The sequence below is a fragment of the Leptinotarsa decemlineata genome, unplaced genomic scaffold, assembly GCF_025532065.1.
Source record: "Leptinotarsa decemlineata unplaced genomic scaffold, Ldec_3_MD MMD2_tig00000026_RagTag_RagTag, whole genome shotgun sequence".
Lineage (NCBI taxonomy): Eukaryota > Metazoa > Arthropoda > Insecta > Coleoptera > Chrysomelidae > Leptinotarsa > Leptinotarsa decemlineata.
Window position 1 is genome coordinate 6,259,630 of NW_027412539.1, and position 19,260 is coordinate 6,278,889.

The 19,260-nt window shown below is 34.6% G+C and overlaps 1 protein-coding gene across 1 annotated transcript; it reads right to left on the reverse strand.

Annotated features, from left to right (window-relative positions):
* Positions 1–11,602: 11,602 nt before the first annotated feature.
* On the reverse strand, positions 11,603–17,855 carry noc (zinc finger protein no ocelli). Its single transcript, XM_023156895.2, has 2 exons — positions 17,614–17,855; positions 11,603–13,139 (listed from the first exon to the last, which is right to left on the reverse strand). The coding sequence occupies exons 1-2, from the start codon at positions 17,698–17,700 to the stop codon at positions 11,865–11,867; spliced, it is 1,362 nt and encodes a 453-aa protein (XP_023012663.1). The 5' UTR covers positions 17,701–17,855; the 3' UTR covers positions 11,603–11,864.
* Positions 17,856–19,260: the final 1,405 nt, after the last annotated feature.

Below are 19,260 nucleotides of genomic sequence, written 5' to 3' on the forward strand. Positions count from 1 at the left end.
TAAACAATATGATACCGATATATTGAGAACATTTTCCTAAACTATTTCTATAAAAGATGAGGGTAGTTATGAAGTTGGGTTAATGTGGATGGATGGGTATCCGCCACTACCAAATAATTTTCACTCTGCAAAACGACGACTAGATAATCTCATGAAAAAATTGAAGAACGATGGATGTTATAACGATTATGATGCGGTGTTCAAAGAATGGCTTCAAGAAATTATTATAGAAAAGGTTTCTATTGTAGAATATGATTCTGGTAGTTATTTTTTGCCACATTGTCATGTAATGAAATTGAACAGTATGTCAACAAAATTACGTACTGTTTTTGATGACTCTGCCAAAGAAAAAAAAGCATCCTTCTTTAAATCACTGTCTCGAAAAATGAGTGAATTTGATTGAATAGATTTCTTCCATATTGATTGGTTTCAGACTTGAAAAGATTGGTGTGATTGCTGATATCCGGAAGGCTTTTTTACAAATTAGTCTAAAGAACGAGGACCGAAAATTTCTGAAATTTTTATGGTACGATGAAGAGGGTAATTTGCAGACTCTTGATATCGATGTTATGAACAAGAGACAAATACATTGTCATTGTAGTATTTATTTTTGCCGCTGAAATATCATTTCTTCTGGTTAGTTGGTGAAAATGATTTTGTCGATTATCCGATAATCACTTTTTCTCGATTTAAATATGAGCGATTCAGAAGTTGAAACTATTAATAACACTAGCCAACAAATGAGAAAAAAAATGCGACTAATATTATAATGACTATACATGAGAGGTTAAAGCATCCCGACTGCGACTTCAACATCAACAATTTTCCATCACGTAAAGGTTTTGAGGTAAAGTCAGATTCAGACTTTCGCCCCTCGATTCATGGGTCATGCGCATCAAGTCGCCCAGGAGTTCCTTCGTTATCTTTTAGAAGCTTTACATGATGACGTTAATATAATTATTGAGGAACCTAAACCTAAACCTAAACCTAAACGGAAATTAACGAAAAATTCTTAAAATTTCCATCTCTCATAGGATCCATTCCTCTCTACTCGGGAACAGCACTTTATAAGGCTGTTCGTAGTTGACATCTCTTATTAACATTCCTTTCGAATACATTTTTATGTCTTGAAAATAATTTACACGTAGGTGTCAAACCCTGAGTTCATAATGCTTTCCATGCCAAGAAATTTTCAATTGAGATATTCTTAGTTATCCGAGATTCTTGGAAATGTAAATATTTATTTCATTTTGTAACTAATAATCCACAGTTCAAGAAGGTCGACTCAATTAAATATTACCCAAGAAACATAGATTATACATGAATTTGTTAATGTTTCAGCCTGTAATTATATACTCGCTTAATAACTTGGATTTCTCAGTCTGTCGTTGAAATAACCACTTTCTGTTCATCAATGATTCTAATATAAATTTCTGTATTAGTGACTTGACATGCATATCATAAATATGAATGCGAGATGAATAATAAAACAGCCATAAACAGTGGAAAAACCTTCCGTTTATGAAACACAGAAAACCTACTTCAAGCAATAGTACAGTCAATATAAGTCTCTTCTATCGTGTGTTGTATGACAATATGAAAGTTTGGGGGTATATAGGTCAAAGTGTACTCTATAACATAAAAAAAAGTTATTACAAAAATATTTGTGGAGACTGCAAATTGAGGATACTTTTTTTTTCTAGATAAAACTACTCACTTATTTTTTCACTTCTTTCTGTTCTTGAAACTGAAATATTTTTCTACACTTCAAGATACTACCTCCATCCTTGCAGTCAACGTATATACTACTGATATATACATAAACCACCATAACCTCAAATATTTGGAAAGTTTCAACATCTTGAGCGATCATCAATATGGTTTTCGGAAACAAAGATCAACAGGCGACCTTCTATCGTATGTCACCCATATTTGGAATAACGCAATCGAGAAACATGGATAGTTGCTGTTGCCCTTGATATTTCTAAGGCCTTTGACCGTATGTGGCATGAGCGATTGCTGGCCAAACTTCGATGCTATGTCTTGTCGGATCTTTTTTGTGTATGGCTCTTCAGCTTCCTCAAAAAAATTTCTGATTGATTCGGCCATTACTTGATGAAGATCCATAGTAATTTCAAAAACTACACCTCACGATTTGATCTTCACAAACTTTATTTGAAAAGTATATCACATGTTTCGCTAGCACAGTAGATTGAAAAAGCTACTGAAAAAGCTAGTAGCTTGAAAAAGCTACTGTGCTAGCGAAACTTGTAATATATTTTCCAAATAAAGTTTGTGAAGATCAAATCGTGAGGTGTAGTTTTTGAAATTCCTCAAAAAATGTTACCTGCAAGTGGCTGTCGATGGACATCTCTCGAATACTTTCACCATCAACGCTAGTGTTCCCCAGGGATCCATATTGTCTCCAACCCTCATTTTATTGTATACCAACGACAAATTGAAAAAAACAAGAATTCAGTATATTGCTTTGCTGACGACAGCACACTTATCTCGACATCACATTTGGATCGCAGATCATCGACTGCGAAAGCACATCTTCACCAGCAGCAGAAGGTTGAATATCTCAATGAGGATTCAAAAATAATTCCGAGCTGGGCTGAAAAAAACCAGGTTCAATTCAATGCCACAAAATCCCAGGCATTGGTTTTCTTCAAGAAGATAAATGTCTCCGAACTGAATATAATAATGTCAGGTCAGACAATTTCGCTTTCTGCTTCGATAAGTTTGTTGGGAGTTAAAATGGACGCCAATATGTCTTGGCACAGTCATGTTGCTGGAATTGCGAAGGCTGCTTCTCAAAAGTTTGGAACACTGTTTCGAAGCAGAAAACAGTACATACCTCAGCAACTTTTGATGCTTTATAAAGCTCGGATTGGACCTTCTTTGGAATATTGGTTTCATGTATGGAGCTGCTGGATTCCATGCAGACAATGGCCACCTGTCTGATTGTAAATGAGAGCATCACTTGCAGATAGTCTGGAACATCGAAGAAAGGTTGGAAGTTTATCTCTTTTCTATAGATATTTTCTATTTAATTTCATCAAGAGCGGTACATATCAGAAATACGCGATGGACTGTTGCTCCTCATCGTTATGCTGCTCATCAACTCAGTACACCTCGAACTTCACTGTTTGAGAATTCTTTTATTTGAAGAACTGCGCTCGAGTGAATTAAACTTCCTGACAACGTTTTTCCAAAGGATTTAATCTCCAGTGATTCAAATCCAATATTAATCACTACTTTTACACAGGCACCACTCAAAGAGCGCCTTAAGGAGTTTCCTGTAGTGGTTGTGTTTTGTCCTTAAAGAAACTGAAGATGTCTACCAAGTAGCAAGCGAAACGATTGGTGATTCAAGTTCCATTCGAATCCGGCCTACCAGAACATAGTTGTTCTCGATTCGCTTTCTGAATACAGACCCCCTCTCTGAACGAGAAGCCGACCTTTTATATCGGTAACGATCACTTTAGATTCCTCTAGTGGTTTCGGTACTCATCTATACTTTTCGCGGCAGTTCGCGGTGAGTCATGTATTTGCTGTCTGAGATATCGGTCAGGGCCGGCTTCAGATTCGTTGCAGTATTATAGATTCTTGTTAGGAAATTAACTTTTCATAACTCTATTATCGAGCAGTCGTCCAAAATATCCATCTGAATGGGCTCTTCGTGGTAATTCTTTTATTTCAATTTTTACTAAGCATTTTTGTATTTTTTCATCGCATATCATTGAAATGCCCTCGTCTCTCGGAAAGAAAGTTTATTGCCGACAAAGACAGATAGATATTTAGAACGAAACCATTTGGGACATTTCGAGTAGGTACTAATTGTTAACAATTTTATAGATTAAGACAAGGGCCCAAGTGGTTGATCCCTCTTGACTAAATTTATGACTCGACCATGGTCAGTGAGAAAGTTACTTCGAACACATTTCTTAGCCGAGGCATTCATTCTGTTCTGAGATTTCGGCCGAGAACTATTTCTTATTCAGGGGTTTCCGCCGAGAGATAAACTCGCTTTACAGTCTCCTCGCTGATCGAGAAATGACTTATCGTTTGCTCCTCGAGGTTACCCTGCAATTTTCTTTTTTGGTGTTATGTTTGTCATTGGGTTTTGTGTTATTGAATTTTATCGTTGAGTACGTTGATTAATAATTTACCTATCACCAGTTCCGACATAATGAATTACACGAAATGAAAATACTTCCGAAACAAATATTTGTTTAGGAACGCTGAATTATCCGAAAAATATTTTTTCTATTCCGTTTGTATTCGAAACATTCGAATGTTTGGAATGAAAACGGATTTTCGACATTATTTTTCATGCTAAAAAAGATAACTTTGATGGAATTTGTCGATACTTGATGAAAATCCATACCGAATTCAAAGGTTAGGTTAGGTAAAACCTCGTTAATCCTCAGCTCGCACAAGTTTCGACTTCTGAAGGTTTTCGTTCGTAGGGGTGTAACAGCTGGTTAACGGAAAAACAGATTTTAAACAGATTTTTTTAAACACTTTATTGTAAACACTTCAAAATCGAAACTCTTGTTTCACTATTCAATAACTGTTCATACAAACAAAACTTATTGTTTTGTATATAATATACAATATACCTACTTAATGATCAGTAATTTCACCTGAGTAGGTATAATCTGTTTAAAAATCTGTTTGAAATCTGTTTTTCCCTTAATCAGCTGTCGCCCCCATACGAACGAAAACTCTCAGAAGTTGAGAAACTTGTGCGAGCTGAGGACTAACAAGGTCTCACCTTTAAACCTATGATTCCTAACACGGTTGCGGAATCATCCCAGCTTCAACCAGATAAATTCTCTCGAGAAAAAAATCTGATTGAGGCGGGAATCGAACCCACGGCCTTCCGATCATGAGTCGGGCGTACTACCACCGCGGCTAATCTAACTAAAAATTCAATATGTATAAAATAAATTTCACAAACTTATGAAATAAACATGTAATAAACTAACTACTAATTTTCACAATAAAAAACAGATTCAATAGAGGAAAAGAATTCAATTCTATTTGGTCATTCAGTAAATTTTCAGAATTCCCAAATCTATTGATTTTCAGCCACTTCAAAATATTCAACCTTTCTGTTCATAGTCGTGGTTGAACTCATTTACTCTGCCATAATATGGTTTCCAAATGTGAAATTAATCTTCACATTCACGAAAATATTCCTACGCTTTTGTATTCTTTGGAATGTTCTCCCTAATTAGGTACAATGCAGTCAGTGTGGACACTGTGGAAGCTATTGCATACTGTAACACGTGTTGGGGTTTTGTTAACTGTTCTTACAATAAACTGTTACTAAAACACGAACAATATTTTGTTAAAAGCTGTTTTCCGTTAACCAGCTGTCGACAATTCTCAAAAGTCAAAACTTGTGCGAAAGATTAAAGATTCTTACCTTTTAACGTTCGATTCCTAGCTGGGGTTGAACGATAGGCAGTGAAAATCGATCGTCCAGCCTGTGGGCTCGAATCAACGTTTCACCTACCGGTCGATTGAATGAGGGAAACAAACCACTCACGTCATCCCAACCGGCTACGGCCCCAAAATACAATGATTCAGAAACTCGTTTGGATATTGTAATTGAAATGTTTTGCGGGTACAATTCAATCACTAAACAAATTTATATCTAACTAAATTCATTCTGAAATACTCCTGTTTGGGAGTTAAGAAAGATTTATCGTTCATTTTTAGAATTGAGTGGTTTTGTCGAATTTTGAGATAGTACATTCAAATACATTTTTCGAATAAAAACCAACAACTCTAATTAGAAAGGTGTTTCGAATATTTTTTTATTAACCATGTTGAGATTTATAGATGGTAATAATGAAATTTCATGATTCGTTCACTTTTAAATTTTGCGAATTTGCACAAAAAAACAGCTGTGATAAGGTTTCGATATGATTTTATCTATTTCGAAATGTTCATGATACCATGTAGCTAACGCCATATTCACGAAAATTTTGACGTGTATGACTATGCTATAATATAAACATGAGCTGACTCCTTGAGAATGATTCGTTTCCAAACTATAATATAAATGAATACATATTTCTACGGTAATTTATGACAGGATTTGTTATTTATTTCCGGTTTTTATCACTGTTTGTGTTGACAAAACAACTCTATAAATATTTGGGCCCTCTATATTTTATGAATGTCGCAACGAAATAATCTTGTGTTTTTATACTCAAGAAATTACGGAGAAATAACAAGTTGAAATTTGAAAAGTCTTATTTGTATGAATATTGATAACCAGTTAAATGTCTCATAACAGCTATCTAAAAAATGTCTACACTGTATTATCGTTTACAAAAGTATCAGTTTTGCATAGTTCTGCATAGTTCTTTATTTCATATATGTGACTTTTCGAAAATATCCAAACAATCAAATAAATTTATTCCAATACGGTGTTTAAACACAATACTCTCTTAGCTCTCTAATACAGTGTGCAATAAATTCATATGAATAAATCCATTATTTCGGTAACTGTACATATTAAAAAAAATCCCAAAACACGTTAAATGTAACTTATAATTTGACACTTTACATCGTAAAAATGCCACCCCTACCTTCAACCCCCTTCAAATGACAAGTACAAACCCCAATTTTTTAAATATGAAGTATAGGCTTGTGGTAAATCGTTTGAAAGGTCTATTTATTCTCTATTCAAAAATGTTATCGCTTTCAAGTTTATTGCAACTAATAGAATAAAATAAATTAAATTAAAATCATGTGATTACCGAAATTCGATAAAATGCACTCAAAACTTGCAATATACTCAAAACTGATTTCTTGTTGAGGTATAAATAATAAGAAAGTAAGTAAAAACCATAGCAATGTTTATTTAAGATGGTATACTTTAAAAAACTGTAAATAATTTCTGTGGCAACGTTAGTTCAAAACGCCGTGTCAACCACCCGTCAAACACAGTACCAATAGAAATGGTCCAACATAATATACAATGTGAAAGGAAGTTTTGGTTTCCTACTTCTCCATCTTTATACAATAATGAACCTCTTCTAAAAATATACCCCTTTCAATATAAAGTCCCTACCTTCAACCCCCTTCAAATGACAAGTACAAACCCCAATTTTTTAAATATGAAGTATAGGCTTGTGGTAAATCGTTTGAAAGGTCTATTTATTCTCTATTCAAAAATGTTATCGCTTTCAAGTTTATTACAACTATTAGGATAAAATAAATTAAATTAAAATCATGTGATTACCGAAATTCGATAAAATGCACTCGAAACTTGCAATATACTCAAAACTGATTTCTTGTTGAGGTATAAATAATAAGAAAGTAAGTAAAAACCATAGCAATGTTTATTTTAGATGGTATACTTTAAAAAACTGTAAATAATTTCTGTGGCAACGTTAGTTCAAAACGCCGTGTCAACCACCCGTTAAACACAGTACCAATAGAAATGGTCCAACATAATATACAATGTGAAAGGAAGTTTTGGTTTTCTACTTCTCCATCTTTATACAATAATGAACCTCTTCTAAAAATATACCCCTTTCAATATAAAGTCCATTTCTTTAATGCCCCCTCCTTTTATTTTTTAAACGAGTCAACTCAAAAAATCGAAATTTGGGATAATGAAATTAATACATGTATACTTCATTTTGAAGTGAAATTGACATATAATACTTTCAAGATGGCGACTGGGCCCGATCTGGGAAAAAATTCGAATGGAAAAGGGAGTCTTCTCATACATCATTTTGAAGCTCTTGACGAATAATTCACAACCCTAGAATATGAAGTCAATATCTTCACCTACTACAAAATGGCGGAACATTTAATAATTGCCTGAACATCAATACCGATATTTCTAGAAATATTCATTTTTATCTGCCTTTTGGTAATTCCAACAACCCGATAAGGTTTGTAAAGTTATTTTTTGTTAATAAAAACGACAAAAAATGTCAGTACTACAATGAACGTCATTGTTCAGTTAGAATATTCTCATTTAGTTTTCGGTTTCACTAGTAGAAAGGTACAACGTTAACAATCTCTAAAATGGTCAATTCTCGTCCATTGAAGGAAAAAATTGAAGCGATTTTTATTTACGGTGCGACGCGTAACTTTCACGAGACGGAAAGGATTTTCAATAAACGTTTCCCGAATCTTCCTATCTGTAGAAAATATTTGAGGAAACTTGTATCCAAATTCACAACTACCGGTAGTGTACATAACAAAAAGCCCCCAGATCATCCGTCCATTCCGGGAGAACAGCAAGTGCAAATAATTGGTGAGATGGTAGTAAATCCTGAACAATCTACTTATTCCGTCGCGAATGTTTGTGAGGTGTATCCTTAACTGAAGATGACCCTGATCGAAGAACAGAAATCTGCGAAATCATATTGCGAAATCATTTTGTTAAACGGTAATATGTTCACAGACAAAATTTCTGTTATTGGAGTGAAAACAACCCTCACGTTTTTCGGGAAACACATACCCAATATCCAGAAAAAATTAACGTTTGGGCAGGAATATTGGGAAACAATATTGTATTGATCAAAATTCAACAGGGGAACTGTATTGGAATATGCTGGAAACTACTGTTGTCCCTCTTATCACTGGAATCGTCGAAGCGAATCTTGATGAATTCTATATGGATATTGCATTCCAACAGGATGAAGCATCACCACATTACCACAGAAAAGTAAGAAACTATTTGGATACTACTTTTCCCGGTCGTTGGATTGGCCATCGAGGTCCTACAGAATGGCCAGCCCGCTCGCCAGATTTGACACCTTTAGACTTTTTTTATGGAGCTATTCGAGCAAAAGGTGTATGAGGCTGAACCTGCTTCAATATTGGATATATGGCAGAGAACAATAAATATTTGTAGAGATATTGACGTTACTGTGTTCGAAAATCTTCGGCGTGAAACATCGGATAGGCTGTTCATATGTCAAGAAGTCCAAGACAATCATTTCGAGCATCTTCTGAACTGACCTTTAGCTTATTACCTCATATTATGTAGTTAAATATTCAGGCAATTATTAAAAGTTCCGTCATTCTGTAGTACCTAGTTGAAGATATTGACATCATATTCTAGGATTGTGGAGCATTTGTTAGGAACTTCAAAAAGATGTGTCAGAAGACCCCCTTTCTCATTTAATTTTTTTTCCCAGATGGCACCCAGTTGTAATCTTGAAAGTTTCATCTGTCAATTTCACTTCAAAATAGAGTATTCATGCATTAAAATAAAAGGAGGGGAAATTAAAGGAAAGTAGTGTATACAATGTCTGCATCATATTGACAAGGCCTGTGATGAAAGAAAGACACAAGCCAAGTAAAAGTTTGTTCGAAATATTAGATCAAAATTAACGTGAATGTAACATATATACCAGAATAAAGTATCTACCGGAATAAAAACTATTCAAGCAAATTGAAGAGAATGTCATGGAGCAGCACAATTTGCATTAGTATTATTCAACAAAAATACTTTTTAGATACACGAATAATAAAAATCATTGCCTGAAATTGGCAAATTGCTATAGCGCTATAAATTCCGTAAAGACAGTAAATTTTCATTGACGAATAATGTTTTTTAACTTTTATATTGCTTCTGTTTCTAGTATTATACCCATGTATTTTAGTCACTTAAATTAATTTATTCTGTAGATATACAGGTGAATATCCAATTTTGATTTTCAAAATAAAAATTAGTGTTTGGTACTCGAAGAGTTTCTTCACTGGTAGCCATTGAAGGGTTTGCAAAATATTTGCTATGTAGTTATCATCGAACATTGTAAGATTATTCGCAAAGCACGATTCTGCATCTTTTGTAGTCTGTTTATTTCATTTTGATAGAGAAAAAAACAGAATGGTAGAAACATAATTCAAATGTGGAAGGATTATGGAGAATATCTTCTTAAATACTTGATTTTGTAAGATATTGTTTTGATAACTTGATAAGCATGTTCCTTGAATTTCAAGTTGCTGTCAATATTTACACCCAAGTACATGAATTTTTTTACCTTCTCTATATTACTGTCATTCAATCGTAGAAGTAGGTTTTCATTATTATGATCTCTATGTTTTCCTAATAACATCCATTTTGTTTTATTTACGTTCACCTTCAGCAGATTTGCAGAGCAATATCTATACACCCTTTCAAGACTAGCGTTTATAGTATCAACACACTCATGTACATCTTCACTACTAAAATACAGTAGGGTATCGTCGGCAAATAGGCGAATTCTACATTGTTCTGCTATGGTTACAATGTCATTTAAAAATATGAGGAATAATAATGGTCCCAAAGTAGACCCTTGGAGTACACCTATATAATTTTGCATTTTATCCGAATAAACTCTATTTTCAACCTTTGTTGTCTGTTGCTCAGATAATTTATGATCCAGTTTAGTGCTATTCCATCAATACCTAAGCTTTCAATTTTTTTACTCTCCAAATAATCCACTATCTGTTCATATACAGCCCTTTTCAATACTTTAGCTGTAGCATTAATCATGTTTATTGGTCTCAATTGAATAGCCTGGTTTGTATTTGGTCCTTTTGGTATATATATATATAATAATAAATAATTAAAAATAATAATGAACAGTAAATTCTTCTAAATTATAAAACTTTCAATTTCTCTAATTTTATTGTCTCTTCTTCAAGAACTCTAGGTTGGAGAATATTCTCTAGACATAAATTGTAAGTTTACTGGATATTCTTCGGCTGTGTTGTCTGGGAACACAACAAGTAGGATCCTCATATCAACATTTAGTTGAAGAAAAATGAAGAATGTCACATGGTATTGACACTTATGATATATTGAGATTGAAATGAAAATGTGATGTGGTGATGCAGGTTTTTCCGGGTTTTCCTGCAGCTGGAAAAGCAAATGCGCCACAGGAATCAATGAAGTCGCCCCGGAGTGCCAATTAATGTTCGAAAAACACTATTTATCAAAAGGTGAGCCGAGAAATGACATAAAATTGACTCGACAATTTTTCATACTTCTCATAAAGTATTTACTTCGAAATATTACAGATTACCAAGTGTTGGTGACCCGGAATCAAAATGATCAAACAAATCTGAAAAATAATGTGCCGAATATTTGTGATGTACTGTTTGAAATCATTGGTGTAGTAATGAATATTACTGGAGTTTTATCCCAACACCAAACTGTTATTTTCAACACCTCGACAAGTGTTTCACCAGATGATTATCTTCAAGAAGGTTAAACTCAAGTTCAACCTTTTATAACTTGAGTTTAATCATTGTCTTGAAGATGATCACTTGGTGATTGAAACACGTGTCAAGGTGTTAAACATAACTCCAGTAATATTCATTGCCTAACACGACAAAATTTATCATAATCGAGTAATCAATGTATTTCCTTGAATTCACTGCCTTCATCTCTTCATATCACTCATTAATGTTACTTGAGGTGATTTCTGAATCTCATGTAAAATTTCGATTTCTTAATTTCAAATGAAATATAATCAGCTGAAAATAAAAAAAAATACTTCCTTGTCTTTTGTGTCTTGTCTCCTATCTCTCTTTTATTTTCCATCTGTAATAAAACAAAGGATACATTTACAAACATTTTATTAAAGCATCATCGAAACTCAACATTCAATTAAATATCTATACAAATGAGTTTTAAAATAATAAAAACAAGGAAATATTAGACCTATCGAGAATCGAACAGCTCTTCAAAATATTGCCCCACCAAATCGAAAGTTGTCCGGATTGCACGTCATTCAGCTCAGCTTCAAATCTATTTACAAATTATCACAGTTTTCAGCAAATGGACAATCGAAATTCGACGAAATCTCGACATTTTAGAAACACTACTGATGCACAGCAGCCCCCAAACGTGGTCCATACATGGAGTAGGCTGAATAGTATGGCCCCAGGGCTGTGGGGTTGAACGCACTGAAAGGTGAGGCGGAGAGAGTTGTTGGTATTGAAGGCTTGGCATAGGGATGAAACCGAGCTGCGGACAAAGGACTCAAAGGTGCATTTGGATAACCCTGTCGGTGAAGTGAAGCTGTTGAAAACAAAGAGTGGTTCAGCAAGGACGATGCGGCTGAGCTAACAGTAGGATCTGTGCCGTTAGTGTGCGTACGTAAGTGCTGCAGAAGTTCTTCGGACGTGACGAACCTTTTCCCGCAGTATGTATCTCCAGCTATCCAGTTGCAAACGTAAGGCCGGCCCAGCTGAGAATATGCCAACGACGAGGGACCTGGAGGAACTAGAGACATCGCCATGGCTAGGTTATACTTCTGATGGTCGCACTGTGTACATCCTGAGGGGCAGGGTCCCGTGGCACCGCTCATCAATAGCTGTTGGTTCTGTATGCTGAACTGGCAACCGGTGCAGTATGGATCCTTGCAGATAGGCACCAAGGCCTCACCTCCAGAAGGAGTCTTCACTCTAGTGTAGCTCAGATAAGGACCAGCAGGGGCACCTGGATATCCAGCGGCGGCGTACATGGCTGCATGCTGGTGAGCACTATACGGGGCGCCCGGAAAGGGAGGCCTGAACGCGGGATTCGTCTGCTCCAAACCCGGTGGACAACACAACGAATTCAAATGTCCGTTCAAACTACCACTGAGCCCGGATGACAGGGCACCGGGTTTGTACGCACCAAGAGCCGACTCCTTCGAGTGGCCCTGTAGGATTTCGAGTCCGGATCTAATGATTGGGCTAGCCCCTCCAGCAGTGGGAGTCCTGGATTTCTCATCGGGCGAATTTTTTCCTGTATCTGATGCTTGAGAAACTGAGGAATTTGCGGGTGAAACTGTTTTCCTTCCTGGACTCTGTCTATCTGATTTTTTATCGTCCGTCGAATTTTGCATACTGCTTTTAGAGGACGGGCGCGTTTCGTCTGACTTCTTAGACACTACATTGGTTTCGTATGGCTTGAAAACTAGTCTGTTTTCCGAGGGTGTGAGCCGTTGGGCGGATTTCTCTTTGCCAGGTGACGTGCGAATGCTGTCAGCAGTGGGTGATTTCTTCGACTTTTCTAGCGGAGAAGTTACTGGCTTCGATGAGGGGCTGTCGGCGCCTATTTGACTGCATGTTTGAGCTAGTAGGGCTAAAGGACTCTTCTTCGCATCAAGCTGTAACAAAATAGAAAAATCAGTCATTTGCTAACAACGTAATAGAGCAGAAATGTTGGGTCACTCGGACAACAAAAATAGTTTTCAACATGATTATTCTTTGAAATAACACACATACATTGACGAAAAAGAGAGAAACAAAAATATATATACTTGACGTAGACGGAATAAAGACTGACAACAGAAAACGCCAATGTTGAATGAACGTTTTCACAAAGACGAAAAGGTTCCATAAAATAATTCAACATCTGATAAATTAGGACCCACCGTTGAAACAAAAATATTTCAGACGAATTGAACAAGAAAATACGTCAAGAAACCTATATTTAACACTTACATATTCAGGTGCAACTACCTTATCAGTTTTTCAAAATATAGTCTCGAATGATGCGAAGTACTTAATTACAATCAGTTTCGAAAAACTACTAAAGATTTTCTTATTGAAAGATATTGTAGCCTACAATAGTTGTATGAAAATCTCTTGATTTTTTTGATAAATACTTAGGCTTATATGAAAATGTATGTTGACATACAGTAAATATGAGTAAACAAAATTTTAAAGTAAAAGTTAATATATTATAAAAGATTCAAAGGGTGAATTTTAATGTTGGTTGGACATTGTCTGAATTCGTTCTGTATTTACTATTCATTTAGATATTTTGAAATATTAATCAATTGAGTACTCGTTTTTTCAATATGAATACCTATGGACAATAAAGAATATTAAAAATAACATTGAATCGAATATATAATTTATTAGAAATGAATATTGCAAATCTAATTCTTTAATTATCGGTAAATTTTTGAGTTCCATATGATATTAGTCATTTAGTTAAACTTATTGAAGAACAGCTATAGGATTACAATTTTTTACAATTCATTTGCAATTCTTCAGTTATAGATTCCAAAAACTTATCAAATATGAAGCATGTTTCCCAGAATATTCAAATCGACCTCAAAATGTTTTTGTTTTGTTTGTGGAATGACATCATATCGTTTGACTTTATGGTTCAATTTTTATATTTGTGATCGGACGTCTCAGAGACGTTTTCTGATTTCCTAACGTTTAACCGAATTGACTGTAGTAAAGAAAATAATAGTTCAATGTGATAATCGGTATGGATGATAAAAGTGACACATGTACATATATCCGGCAATCATATCAAAATAATTTGGCAACTAATAAAACTTTCAACTCATAGTCGTTCAAGAGATCTTACTGCATTATAAAACTGTATCATTTAATTTCACTCAACTTCTTTTCACCTGTGATACACTGTTTGGAACCTTTGGTGTAGTAATGAATATTACTGGAGATTTTTCCCAACACCAAACCGTTATTTTAACACCTCGACACGTGTTTCGATCACCAACTGATCATCCTCAAGAGGAAAATCAAACTGCCTACTGCCCAATTCTTAATTCATATCGTAGACATTTGTTCAGAAAATATAACTACAAAAACTTTCATTAGCGTATGAATGATAATGTTGTCAAAATTCAACAAAGTAAATAATTTTAACGTAAGTATCTAGGTACTTATAATTATGTATTTTTCATTATTCAAAAAGTTTGTGTTCACATATCACTTACTCATAGAATTTATGGATGGAATTTTACCATTTTCATTAGGAATTAGCGAAATACAACAGAATAATAAATTTGCAAGATCATGTTCCTGGAATTTTAGCGATGGATGATACAGGAATCTAGGTATTTCTGACGCGAAATATTACTAGCTGAAAAGCGGCCTACTAGAACCACCAACCCCGGAAAATAGTTCTCATACACTGAAAAGTCAACGACCATCAAAACACGATTTCATCGGAACTCAACTATTATATTTTGGAACATTTCTATCAATATTGATTTAATGGCAATTTTTGAACTAGGAAAGCTGCAAATACCTCAACTTTGAATTGAATTTTTTATTTTTACTCAGACCGTTAAAATATGAAGTTAAAAAAAGTAAGGTAGACGTCAAAAAGTCAAAACATCTGGTCTTAAATGTCAATCAATCACTCTAAGGCCCTTCCGAACTTGTTCTGTCATTTTGAATAAAGGTGTTCAGTTGTTTATGGGGTTACCTCTACCTAGAATGACTTCCCTTGTATCTCCATGTCTATTTATTTATTTGCAAAGTGAGGGTTGAAATTTGTACTTAGTAGACCACCCAATAATGCTCCTCTCATTTGAATATAAGCCTCATGCTCTTTATACGACTATTCCAGGATTAAAACATGTTGACGAAAACGTCAAAAATTGCTGTTTTGAAAAAAAAAAACCTTCGGCAGAAAGAGGAAAATATCCCTCCGTTTTACTAGTGAACATTTGGATGAGAGGAATTGACCCAATGACTATTTTGTTAACTTCATCGTGCAGACTAGAATGGTAATGAAAATAATTACTCATTGATCCGTTATTTTTAGGCACTTGCGCCAGAAAGGCAAATGAAACCGGATCTCATCTTTCAGAGCAATACACAGAGAATTTGTTTATTAAATCCCTAAAAAGACCACCGCGCATACTTATACTCGCAAACTGACCTAACCATTATCTGACTTATCGAAAATACCTACTACTTAAATAACGCAAAAGTGTCTTTGAGCAGTATAAAATTCTTCAATTTTAGGTTCTACAAAATTGAAATAACGAATAGAAACACAATTTAATTGGGATAAAAATCCATATGCCAGTGTATAGCATATAATGCGTTTGTTTCCTGTATTATACTTTCAGTTGCATAACACACTGCTATAAAATTTGCTTGTTTTAAAATTTCTCAAAGACGGAATTTCATCAATAACGACTTTCAAATTCTTTGCTCGCAATCTTTTCAATCAAAAAAATTGTTTCAAATTATAAATATGTCAATATACATCTCGATATTGAATCTCTCGAAACGACAGATCACTTAGGAACTGTTGTTGAAGGATCTGAGTGGAAATACCATCGGAAATGCTAACCTGTCATTCATGGTACTCCAAACTGGCATGCCACATTTATTTCAGGATGGTGGATCCGTGCCAAACAATGTTTCAAAAGTAACAAGTCGAGTGCATTAGTATACGTCTGAAATTTACAGAGAGGAATGCACCATGTCCAAAGTATTTATTACAGCCAAGGTATGCCAAGTGCATTCGTCGGATACTCAAATTGTTCCCCATTATGTAACATGTAATGAAAAGTTATCGGAAAACATCATGAAAGTAGTCCACAATCTTCATGGTGTTTCAGTTCATTTTGGTAACCGCATTTGAATGGGTGAAATAACCAAAATTGCTCTTTTTGATTCCTAAAGCGAAGAACCATAAATTTATTGGATTGGAATAGATGCCTGAACTCTCAAAAAAAAAATTTTAATAAAGAATGAGACGCATTTGAAGTCCAATTTATAAGTTATGAATGCAGTCGCTTGCCGACGGCAAACGAAAACATCATCTATCTTGCCTTTTATTCCTAAGTATTCTGTAAAAAACTAAGTAATTCACACACCAGGGTAAACAAATTCATAATAATGAAAAATAAACTTATAATTCCAGTTTACACTGTGAAATTACTAAAATCGTATAACGAAACAGATACACTTTCTATTTGAACAATATCATGCTTTTCAAATGATGGAAGTTCGTGGAAGCAGATATTATATTTCAATTCAATAAAAACCAATCAGTTCGAACTCAATACATTATAAAACGAAAAATTCAATTATTCAGAAGGATTTTATTTCTTTTCATAGAAGAATTCAACCAAAAACACATTCACGCTTTCAGGAGAAGATAAATCATAATTCATTCATCAATTATGGAATCTTGGAAAGGGGAAATGAAGTAAATAGAATCAATGTTTAATTCTCCAAAGTAATGTAGGTGTAATAGACACTACGAAATTCCACTATTAAGTAAATGAAAGACAAAATACTAGATACAAATGAGGAAATGAAGTTGATAAAGAAAAGGTGTGTTTGAATCAAAAAGTTACCGATCCCACTTAAAAAGGAAACGTGCAAAACTTAAACCGAACTTAATGATTCACTTCAATCAGTACAATTCTACCAAACGTTTTCCATATTGAAATAATATTTCTTGAAACGTTACAGCGATTTACAGAAATTAAACAATTAATACGGAAAATCAATCCTAATAATAATGAAATCATTATCAAGAACAAAACCAATATTTTTTTGCATATTTGACTGAAAAATGAAATTTTTCCGAAGAAATATTTTAACAAAATAATAGTGTTGAAGAGACAAGAGAAAAATGGGAGCCTATAGCAAAATAATAACCTTAGTCCAGCTGCGACGGGTCAGAGTATATATTTGACACTAACAGATTATTACTTTCCCAGTGCTTGCGTAAACATCACTAAGTACCTAAATGAAAACATATTGCTAATAAGGTCAAAATAAGTGCGTACTGGCACATTTAAGAGTTACTACTCCAAAACAATAATTACAGTCTTAAAAACTCACCGTTGTAGGCAAAGGAGATAAATAATCCGGTTGAAGGTACTGATTACTTGAGGACAACATACTGCCACCTTCCAACACAACAACCATTTGGAACACAATCAATCGCACAGTCTAACAACAATCAACAACCGATGCAGCGACAGCGGACAACTCAAAGACCGTACTATGTCAACGTTTCACTTCGGTATGAAGCCAGGTTCAAAACAGAGCTCTCTCTCGGCCGCTGACAGCTTCTGCGCATGGCAAGTACGGTTCTCCCGTCTCTACGCCGATGAAGCCATGCCATGACAAAGCGCTAATACCGCCACGTTTCTGGCCTGTCGGCTCCTACCACCCATGAAGCTGGTGACGATGACAGACCCTCTGGATACTTTGAAGTCGCCGACGAGTGGTGTCCAAGAAGGCTGGGAGTAATCAGTAGCATACAAAACATGGAATAGAATAACAAATACCCGTGGAACAATACGTTGATAGAAGGATAAAGAACGCGGCTTCGGAATTATTACAGGCAGTCCATCATAAAATGGGTTTGGGTTATTGCCAGCTTTATTTATTTTATGTATGTTCATGTTATCCCTGTCATAACTTATATAAACGTGTCAGGTTATTTTACCTGGTTTCTTTCCGCCGACAAGTTTTATTTCGTTAATTTGAATTTTTTATGAGAAGAGGAAACGTTCATGTACTGAAAGAGTTATTTTATGTTTGGAGTGGTGAATGCTCGAAGTTGATTGTGAATCAGGCACGTTTATAAATTCAGCTTTGAAAGTATAGTTTTTATATAAAGTGTTTCAAGGCACGTCAACAGAAATTGAAAACTTACATTGTTTCTAGGAACAACAATTGCAGATATTCAGAAAATTGGGTGTTATAAAAAGTAAACATATTGAATCACCTAATAGTCTTATAGATGTCAATATTCTGAATAATTATTTTGTTAATGCAGTAGTCAATGGCCTACCACCTCGAACTGATACAGTAAATTATTCAAATTCTATCAAAGACAGCATTCGCAGCTTTTTGCATTTCTCTCAAACAACTGAGGATCAGGTTTCCACAATAGTTCACGATGTAGAACCGAAGTCTTTCGGCACTGATAATATAAATATTATAATTCTGCTCTGTTCTCCATATACAGTGTCATCCCCAAAGTATGCACCATTTGGGACAAAAAAGTTATTCCTGATAAAAGTTTTTGCATTTCCTAAAACTAAACATGCACCAACAAAATACAGTAAAACACACGTAATATACGAGGAGACAAAAGTAAAGTTCTCTTATTTTGAAAAATCTCGGAAAATGTTATTGAGAAAAGTTGTTCAGCATTAAAAAATACATCTAGGTTTGAAGTCATGGCTATCTAAGTGAAGTTTTATTTTTCACCCACTTTTTTTAAATGGGACTACGGAAAACATTCAAACGATAAATAGACTGCATCCTGTATATCAAGATTACAAATTACACAACTATGGTGTTAACCACGGTCAATTGTTTTAACGAGAAAAATAATTTTCAAAGTTTTTGGTGCAGTTATTTTTATTTATTGTCAAAACCAAAAATTACTCAAAATTATATTGTATCGTAACAAGAATTCAATATTTATTAATATCAGATCACAAAACATCAAAATGAAATTGGTATTTCGGT